At 53.7% G+C, this 9,673-nt stretch overlaps 1 protein-coding gene across 2 annotated transcripts; it reads left to right on the top strand.

Annotated features, from left to right (window-relative positions):
* The first annotated feature begins 1,081 nt into the window (after positions 1-1,081).
* Positions 1,082-5,791, top strand: MPZ (myelin protein zero). 2 transcript variants are annotated; one of them, XM_074322374.2, is made up of 6 exons: positions 1,082-1,236; positions 3,362-3,528; positions 3,753-3,966; positions 4,181-4,316; positions 4,431-4,491; positions 5,018-5,791. In XM_074322374.2, exons 1-6 carry the CDS (start codon positions 1,170-1,172, stop codon positions 5,072-5,074), a joined length of 702 nt encoding a protein of 233 aa, XP_074178475.2. In that variant the 5' UTR covers positions 1,082-1,169; the 3' UTR covers positions 5,075-5,791. The 2 variants fall into 2 exon arrangements, with proteins under 2 accessions (XP_074178475.2, XP_019568570.3); XM_019713011.3 differs by having other exon boundaries at positions 4,595-5,791.
* The last annotated feature ends 3,882 nt before the right edge of the window (positions 5,792-9,673 follow it).

The raw sequence follows: 9,673 nt of genomic DNA, 5'->3' as shown, positions 1-9,673 counted from the left end.
TGAAGCATCGAAGCATTTCCTGACAAGGTACAGGTTACGGCATTCTTCCCCGGATATTTTCCAGTGGAGCAAAGCTTCTACCTGGGAAGAATCACCCAGGAAGCAGAGTTGAGAGGAAAACCATGGACAGTTAGGGACAGGGCAGGGCCTCAAGACCCAGACAAACAGTCTCAAAATGAGACGGGAAAGTCGTGGGTAGTCAGGGACGCACAGCAGAGGGCCTCAAGGCCAAAGAGAACAGCAGCTGACAGAAAAAGAAATGTAGAAAAGGGAACTACTAGGCTGGAGGGGCTACCGCCTCAGACCGCAGAGTCAGCCAAGGTACCAGCCCAGGTGCAGGAAGGGGATGGGTAGAGGGAGCCCAACCAGCTCCTACTAAACAACCTAAAGATCACAGACTCAAGCTGACTCTCCCGCTCTGCTTAGTCTGTGGGGTATTCCGCTCGGATCTCTCCTTGGAGAGCTGTACTCTTGTGCTTTGCACTTTTGCAATAAAACCATAAACTGCTCCAATTTACCTCTCTGGGTCCACGTCCCCATTCTTCCAGTGTGTGAGGCACCGGACACAAGAATCCTACATCAGAGTAATGGCGGGGGCAACACTCGCAAAGGAGCTGGTCACCTCAAGAAGCCTGTAATGCAGCCTATGGCCATCAAGGTAACAAAGGACATCCTGTTTTCAACGTTCCCTGGGGTATCTCTGCCTCTAGCTCATGGGGTTCTGAGGGAACCACCTCAGGAGACCGGGGAGGGATCCCTTTCCATGGCCTTAGGATTCAGATTCCCCTGCCCATCTGCCCCTCAGAGAAGTGTGTTTGGGTCCCTTTTTCTGTCCCTCTCCTGACCTCCCCCCCCACCCCCACACCCCTTCTACATTCCAGCCTAGGGCAGGGGGAAGCCAGCAGATACAAAGCCCTCTGTGTATGGGGTGGTATGTGTCCCCCCACCCCTCCACCCAGAGGACACAATGACCCTTCTGCTCCCTGCACTCTGCCCCCCCCCCACCTCTCAACTGCACATGCCAGGCTGCAATTGGTTACTGGCTCAGGACAGCCCCCTCATCCTGGGGCCCTGGGGGATTTTAAGCGGGTTCCAGGAACCCCCGCTCAGTTCCTTGTGCCCCACTCTCCAACCCCGCAGACGATCTGGGCCCTAGCCCTGCCCCAGCTATGGCTCCTGGGGCTCCGTGGTCCAGCCCCAGCCCTGTTCTGGCTGTGCTGCTCTTCTTCTCTTTGGGTAAGTGGAGCCACCCCAGCCTGGCCCCTGGGGCTCCTGTTGTCCTCAGCGACCTTCCCATACAACCCAAGAGTAAGCAGCAGTGGGAAGGTGACATGATACGCAGGGCAAAACAGAGTCAGGAGGGAGGCAGTAAAGGTATTCTGTGAAGGAAGGAGGAAGACTAGGGCATGGAGAGCTTCCCTGAGGGGACCTGACTGAACCCAGGTGGGAACCCGGTAACCTGGCCCAGACCACGCTGAGGGCCCGGGGGAAGCAACGTCAGAGCGAGGTAAGGACCTGGATCACACACCTGGTGCTGGTACCTCCTCACCCTTAGACCTGCAGGAGGCACCTGACCTTAGAGAAAAATCAGAGACTGTGACCTGAGGAGAGGGCCCAGGTCTGTGTCCCAGCTCCTCGGGTCCTGTGCCTCCTGGTGCCTCAGTTTCTCTCTGTGGATTGATTATCTATTATGTGGGTGAAAGGAGCAGGCGGGAGGGCTATGAGATTCTAGGATTCTGTCTATCTAAAGCTGTCTTCCTTCGTACGTGGACCGACCACTTCCTTGTCTATGGCAGAGGCTGGGTAGGCAAGAGAAGGTCAGAGCAGGGTACGTGAACGGCCCCTTCCCTTCTCCGCACTGTGCTGGAGTGATAGGCAAATTGGGGAGGGGGGCTGCTCTGAATGTCCAAGGTTGCTCTGCTGTCGGCTTCTTGAGTCCCAAACCTGGACTCATCTCGTCTGTGGTGAACTATTCTAGAGTCCTTGGAAGCAAGTGAAGGGTAGGGAGCTGGGGAAGGGCATGGCGAAGGGAGTGGGGGGAGGGCATCTTGGGATTCAAGGGAGACAGTTCTGTGCCAATAACAGGACCACTGGGCAGAGCCGGTGTTCGAGCAGGAGGAATAGAAGGTAGACCCAGTGCAGAACCTTCCTTGTGACATCTGGAACATTCCTGAGAAGGCACTAAGGCTGAGGAATCAGGTGCTGGGTCAATGACACTGCAGGCTGAGGTGGGAGATTCAGGTCTATGGGGCAGTGGGGTGCCATGAGCCCCCAACATTGCTCAGACAATGGGTCTCTGTTTGTTTGGCTGCTTGCCCCCCCTCCGGTAGAACAAAAGGGTCTACAGTTGCCCCCACCCGGGGCCAGCCCACACACATAATCTGCCTGGAATGGCCTTGCATGTGTGGGTGAGTCTCGGGAGTGGCACTGGGCCAGAATGGCCAAGAGGAGGGTGAGAAGAGGTGAAGGACAGAGGGCTGCCACGCACAGTCCTCGGCGCTCTGGCTTGGGGTCTTGCTCTGCACCCGGCTTCCCCTGGGGATTGTATGACGTCCTCCCCGCCCATCCCCAGTCAAGAGCAAGCTGGATGACCACCAGGGGTTCAGCACTGAAGATGGCTGGGCCGGGGAGAAGCCTGACATTCTCTAGTTTCGTCATGCTTTTTCTGTAAGAAAGTTGAGTTTGCTGTGCTGTGAAATACTATGCAGCTGTTCAGGACAAGATTGAGCCCCACGAAGCCACATGGAGGCTCCTCCAGACAGACTCCTGAGGCAGCAAGTAGTAGAACATAATGCAATGTGAGCCAAAAAAGAAAGCGCCACGAAACTATTCCTTGCAAGTACCTGTATAGCTTGAGTTTGTTAAGCTTATATTGAGCTTGATTCACAGAAAAAAAAACACACACATTAAAGTGATAGCTGTGGTTCTAGCTGGGAGGGGAAGACAGGAAAGGAGCTGGTGGGGGGCACTAAGACAGACTTTAGCTTTTACCTCCATTGCTTGAACAGTTTGTAAGAAGAATGTGACATGTCTTACCTGTATAATTTATAATAATAAGATTTAAAAATTGTAAAGCCTGCTTAGATCTAAGGGGTAGTGAAGAGTTAGATACTGACCCCAAGGGAAAGTGAGACTTGGGGACAAAGTCCAACTTCTGGAAATCGTCCAGAGGTCTCATGTGCTCTGTGAACATCTGCCGAGCTGGGACCCACACAGCATTTGCACTCAGCTACCCAGCTCATCCAAGATCTGGGCCTCGTCATTTCTGCCTCCGTCTTTGCTATGGCCTCTGCTCGGTCCCAGACCGCCACTGACCTCTCCTCCCGGGTCCTTGTGCCCCCCTCCCCTGCCCTGCTTGCAGTGCTCTGCCCGGCCCAGGCCATTGTGGTTTACACGGACAGGGAGGTCCACGGCGCTGTGGGCTCCCGAGTGACCCTGTACTGCTCCTTCTGGTCCAGCGAGTGGGTCTCAGATGACATCTCCTTCACCTGGCGCTACCAGCCCGAAGGGGGCCGCGACGCCATCTCGGTGAGTGCTGGGGCGGTCCTCGGACTGGAGGACAGAAAGGGAGCATCACAGAGCAACAGAGAAGAGAGGCTGGGCTAAGGAGGGGGAGATGCTGTATAAGCCACCACCCCAGCTTTGGCCAAGGAAGTGTCGATCTTTGTGTTCCCCCCCCCCCAGCACTACCCTCTTCGGCCCAGGACCCCCCTCCTGCAGCGATAGCTGCATGCTTCCCTCATTACTCATAGATCTTCCACTACGCCAAAGGACAACCCTACATCGATGAGGTGGGCACCTTCAAAGAGCGCATCCAGTGGGTGGGGGACCCCCGCTGGAAGGACGGCTCCATTGTCATACACAATCTGGACTACAGCGACAACGGTACTTTCACCTGTGACGTGAAAAACCCACCAGACATAGTGGGCAAGACCTCGAAGGTCACGCTCTACGTCTTTGAAAAAGGTGCGAGGGGACACGGGACTGGGGGGCAGGGGGCGGGTGTCTGGGAAGTGGGACAGGGAGGGGTCAGGAAGGGCGGCGCGGCTGGGGGAGGGGGCCAGATGCCAGCCCTACTGCCCCTCGGGTTCTGGGAGGGTGGGCGGAAGGCAGCCTCTGGCGGCAGGAGGTGCGGGGCACGGCCCCTGCTCGGCCCTCACTCGTGCCCCTCCCCTCACAGTGCCCACTCGCTACGGGGTGGTGCTGGGCGCCATCATCGGGGGCGTTCTGGGCGGGGTGCTGCTGCTGCTGCTGCTCTTCTACCTGGTCCGGTACTGCTGGCTCCGCAGGCAGGCGGCCCTGCAGAGGAGGCTCAGGTGAGCGGCGGGAGGGCCCGCTGCAGGGCGGGGAGGCGCCAGGCGAGGGGAGGCTGCGGCCGCCCTGCTGGGGGCTCTGGCGGGGCCACACCCACAGCCCCGCTTTCCCTGCAGCGCCATGGAGAAGGGGCGATTCCACAAGCCTGGGAAGGACTCGTCCAAGCGCGGCCGGCAGGTTAGCGGGACTCAGGGCCTGGACAGCTGGGGAGGAGAGCCCTGGGAGCCGCCGGGCAGAGCGAGGGGTGGGCCGGGTGACTGACGTGCGCGCCCCTCCCCAGACGCCGGTGCTGTATGCCATGCTGGACCACAGCAGGAGCACCAAAGCGGCCAGTGAGAAGAAGTCCAAGGGGCTGGGGGAGTCTCGCAAGGATAAGAAATAGCGGTTAGCGGGCCGGGCGGGGGCTCGGGGGCCAGGGGCGGAGTCCTCCAAAGGCGCTCAGGTGGTGGTCATCGAGATGGAGCTCCGGAAGGACGAGCAGAGCCCGGAGCTCCGGCCTGCTGTCAAGTCCCCCAGCAGAACCAGCCTCAAGAACGCCCTCAAGAACATGATGCGCCTGGACTCCGACAAGTGACCCCCAGGCCCTGCCTGAGCGGGGGCCCTAGGCTCCTCCCACCTGTCTAGGTGCTTCTCCTTAGCTCCCAGCCCTGCCCTGCCCTCATCCCTACGAGATGTAAGTTTCTTTCCAAAATTCATTCCCCAGGCACGTCATATCCTCCCCCACCTTCACCCCCTGGCTTTCTGGGAGCCCAGGGCCTGATCCTACCCTGCACCGGCCCCAAGGACTGTGTGTTTGGTGCCTGTCCCTCCGGCACCGAGAAGAAAGGGACCTTGATACCCCGCGCCTCGACTCCAGGCCACCTGCATCCCCACCCCTGCACCCCCCAGCCTGTCCCTCTGCCCCTTTCTTCTCTGACCCTCCCTGCCCTCCATCAGGTGGTCCAGCTCCACACTGTGTCCTCCCAGCTAACACCCGGACCATCCAGATCAGACTGTCCTCCAGGGTTTATTTAGGCTGTTATTTTTTATTTTTTAATCCATTCCTGTTTGTTTGTTTACCTGTGCCCTTGCTCTGCCCTCCCCCCATGACTGAGTACTGATGACGTCATGTGGTTTTTGCCACCCCCATTAAATCCTTAACGGAGAGCCAGCCCAAGCAGAGGGGCCCTGACCCTCAAACCTCAGCTGCAGAATTGGTGCCCCTGACCACTGTGGAGCGCTGTTCTGGGACTCAAGGTCACGGGGAAGGAGAGACAATGGATCCTCACAGGTCGGGGGTGGAGGGGGCAAGGAGCCTTAGAAATAAATGCCTTTTAAACAAGCAAACAGAAAGGAGAGAAAACCAATGGGAAATTGGGGGAAGGGAAGAGGCTGTACCCCCAGCCATAGGGTTCTTAGTGTTTTTCTACATTCTGTATATTTCTTCTCAAACCCCCAAATGTCCTTAAATGTTTAATAAACACTGACATTTCCAGAAGCTGCTGCCTCCATCTCCCATTGCCTAATTTTTATGGGCATTTTCAAGGGTTAAGTGCAAGAGTTAAGAGATGGAAAGGACCCAAGTGGGAAAGCTGGCTCTATATTGGGGCAAGGTCAAGGAGAGGTCAACTGCACCAAGTCCCCGGCAGCGGGCTGTCAGGGAAGCAGGGTCCTGTACCTTTAGCTGCCTGAAGTCCCCTAAGATCTCCATCTTCCGGTTTGGGCTTTGGGGACAGTCCAAGTACTCCCTGCTCAGATCACCAGACTGCTCCACATCTGTCAGGGCTGCACTCCCAGCGCAGCTTTTTCAACTTAATGGGTGGAAAAGCCCCAAGAGAGTGACACGTGACACAGATGTGATAGCTGCATGTGCTTTCTTCCATGACTTTCTTGCCTGTGTCTTCTGCCAGACCACTTAGTACAGAGAGTTCACCAGTCCCCTGAAGACTTGCAGTTTTTGCTCATGAAACAAAGCACTCAAGAGCAATTCCTTGGTGGTCAGTATTCAGTACCGTGTCCCCCCCGACCCCCCAGCAGTAGGAACTAGAGGGACAGGGGAGAGAAGTGGGGCTCCAGGGCCCCAGGAGGAGTTGCAGGCATGCAGAGAGGAGGCTCGAGTGCCCGGCAGTGGAAGCAAGCAGCTGGTCGGAGAAGAGGGGGTTCCAGAACCCTCACCGAGAACGACCAGTGGTTCTGCAGATGCCTAAACGCTTCTTCCCAGGAGGACTGTCTTTCTCAAAGCTACAGCCTGTTTTGGCTACTGGGCCCTTCCTTTAAATATGTATAAGGATGGAGATCCAAGATGGTGGAGGAGATAAGCACTGGGCCTGCTCCCTTCCATGAACATAATAAAATTACAACTAAATGATAGGACATTCAACCTGGAGAACCGTCTGAAGTCTAGCTGAATAGAAGTTTTATAACTAAGGATATAAAGAAGAGGCAGTGCCGAGACTGATAGAAGTGGCAGAAATGCAAAATAGACGCGTCCCATACCTGCAGGCCCCACATCTGCGTGTGGCGGTTGAGAACTTGGAGGGATGTCTCAGCCATAAGAGCTTCCCCACGGAGGAGCACGGGACCTCCAGCCCCACACCAGTCTCCCCAGCCTGGAGTACTGGTGCCGGGAAGAGGAGCCTCTACAATATCTGGCTGTGAAAGACAGTGGGGATTCAGACCATCCAGCTGGGATGGAAGGTGGTGGGAAACCCAGCCGCCCTCTTAAGGGGCCTGCTCACAGACTCACTCACTCACAGGCACTTCTCCGGGGCTCCGGCGTGGGGATGGTGACTTGGAGAGCATCAGAGGCGTATGGGGGGCAGACTGAGGAGTGTGACAAGGACCGAGGAACAGTCACCATTTCCCCTGTGAGGGGTCCTTTCCCTGTGCAGCCGGCAGGCAGTCGCCATCTTTCCTGTGTTGAGCCCGCCCTCTATGCTTGCGGACAAATCTGAATCTGATTGGCCTGGTGAGCTCTGAAGCTCCGCCTTGCTGACTCTGCTGGGATCCCACACCACCCAACTCCGCCTAAGCAGGAGGAACTTTCTCTGCAACAGCCCCGCCCAAATTGCACTGTTTCTGGAAACACAATCAGAGTCCACAGGCCCCAGGTGGGCAGTGACTGGCCTCAGTTGCTCTGAGACTTTTGCTGAGTCGCTCCAGGCGCAGCACTGGCACCAAACCAGAGTGTACATTAACCTGGTGACCACAACGCTTCCTACTCTAGTAACTCCAAGACCCTGCTTCATCGTTTGCATACTTTATCAGCAGCTGAACCTTACGGGAGCTGGCAGGTGGCAGCAGGCCTTGGGGTGTCCTGGCTTTTTGTGGGGTGACCCCAGGCCTGGTACTGGAGTCAGCCATCCAGAGTTCACAGCATAGCCTTTCTCCTGGGCCTCCAACTTTAGCACAGGCAGCAACCAACCACGGATCACTTTGTAGCTCCTACCGGGTAGTCCTGAGATGGTCACAGGCGGTGGGTGACCTGGGCCTGCACCAGAGCCCCTCCCAAAAGGCCCCCAAACCAACATAGATGGAGGTTAGCTTCAGACCACAGCAGAGCACCACCCAATTAATCCCACAAATGGCATACACAAAGGGTGGCCTCAATATGCACCAGAACCCACTGGGGCAAATCCACTCAGTGAGGTAACCCCTCCACAGAAGCCTGTAAGCTGTGGAAGTGGCCAAACCCCACAGCCAGTCAGGCTGAGGGTCATTCCCACCCACTGAGGTGCCAACAGCAATCACAGCTCAACTATAACAGGAGGGCACACACAACATACACAAGGGATACCCCTGGAGCACCTGGAGCAGGTGACCAGGGAGACTATGCCAGGGCCCCATAGGGCACCTACTATGTGAGGCCACTGGCCAAGACTGGGGGACGTAGCAGATCTACCTAATACATAGAAACAAACACTGGGAGGCAGCAAAAATGAGGAAACAAAAAAATGCATGCCCCCCCCCCAAAAAAAAAAGAACAGGAGAAAACTCCAGAAAAAGAACTAAACAAAATGGAGGCCAGCAACCTACCAGATACAGAGTTCAAAACAATGGTTATGAGGATGCTCAAGGAACTCAGTGAGAACTTCAACAAAGAGATGGCAAGCATAAAAAAAAAAAAAAAGAAGACATAGAAACCATAAAAAAGAACCAGTCAGAAATGAAGAATACAATAACTGAAAGGAAGAATGCACTAGAAGGAATCACCAGCAGACTAGATGAAGCAGAGCATCAAATCAGCAATTTGGAAGATAACATAGCAGAAAACACCTAATCAGACAGCAAAAAGAAAAAAGAAAAATGAGGATAGTTTAAGAGACCTCAGGGACAACATCAAGTACACCCACATTCGCATCATAGGGGCACCAGAAGGAGAAAGCAAGGGCTTGAGAACCTATTTAAAGAAATAACAACTGAAAACTTTCCTAACCTGGTGAAGGAAATAGGTATACAAGCCCAGGTAGCACAGAGTCCCAAACAAGATGAACCCAAACAGGCCCACACCTAGACACATTATAATTAAAATGCCAAAGGTTAAAGACAAAGAGAGAATCCTAAAAGCAGCAAGAGAAAGGCAACTACCGTGTTTCCCCGAAAATAAGACCTAACAGGACAATCAGCTCTAATGTGTCTTTTGGAGCAAAAATTAATATAAGACCCAGTTTTATTTTACTATAAGACCGGGTCTTTAATATAATAATATAATTTAATGTAATATAATATAATACTGGGTTTTATATTAATTTTTGTTCCAAAAGACACACTAGAACTGATGGTCCAGCTAGGTCTTATTTTCGGGGAAACACAGTAGTAACTTATAAGGGACCTCCCACAAAATTGTCAGCTGAATTCTCAACAGATACTTTGCAGGCCAAAAGGGATTGGCACAAAATATTCAAAGTGATGAGAAGCAAGGACCTACAACCAAGATTACTCTACCCAGCAAGGCTAGCATTTAAAATCAAAGTACGGGTAAAGAACTTCCCAGACAAGACAAAGCTAAATGAATTCACCACCAAATTGTTATTACAAGGAATGTTAGAGGGACTTCAAGATGGAAAAAAATATATATCAAAATTATGAATCAAATGGCAATAACTACATATCTATCAACAATTACTTTCAATGCAAATGGATTAAACACTCTAAGCAAAAGACATAGGAGGGCTGAATGGAAAAGAAAACAAGACCCTTACATATGCTGTGTATGAGACTCATTTCAGATTGAAAGACACACGTAGACTGAATGTAAAGGGTTGGAAAAAGGTATCTCATGAAAATAGAATCAAACAAAAAAATCTAGCATAGCAATACTTATACCAGACAAAATAGACTGAAACAAAGGCTATAACAGGAGACAAAGAAAGACCCAGGA

The sequence above is a fragment of the Rhinolophus sinicus genome, chromosome 11, assembly GCF_057876585.1.
Source record: "Rhinolophus sinicus isolate RSI-liver-muscle chromosome 11, RSI-T2T, whole genome shotgun sequence".
Classification (NCBI taxonomy): Eukaryota; Metazoa; Chordata; class Mammalia; order Chiroptera; family Rhinolophidae; genus Rhinolophus; species Rhinolophus sinicus.
This window is presented reverse-complemented; position numbering and strand designations above follow the sequence as displayed.

Bases quoted from the DNA above. Each gene is read 5' to 3' on its own strand.
- MPZ (XM_019713011.3), top strand. From the start codon at position 1,170: ATGGCTCCTGGGGCTCCGTGGTCCAGCCCCAGCCCTGTTCTGGCTGTG. The intron at 3,967-4,180 runs GTGCGAGGGGAC...CTCCCCTCACAG, and splicing joins GCTCTACGTCTTTGAAAAAG to TGCCCACTCGCTACGGGGTG. The intron at 4,492-4,594 runs GTTAGCGGGACT...GCCCCTCCCCAG, and splicing joins CGTCCAAGCGCGGCCGGCAG to ACGCCGGTGCTGTATGCCAT.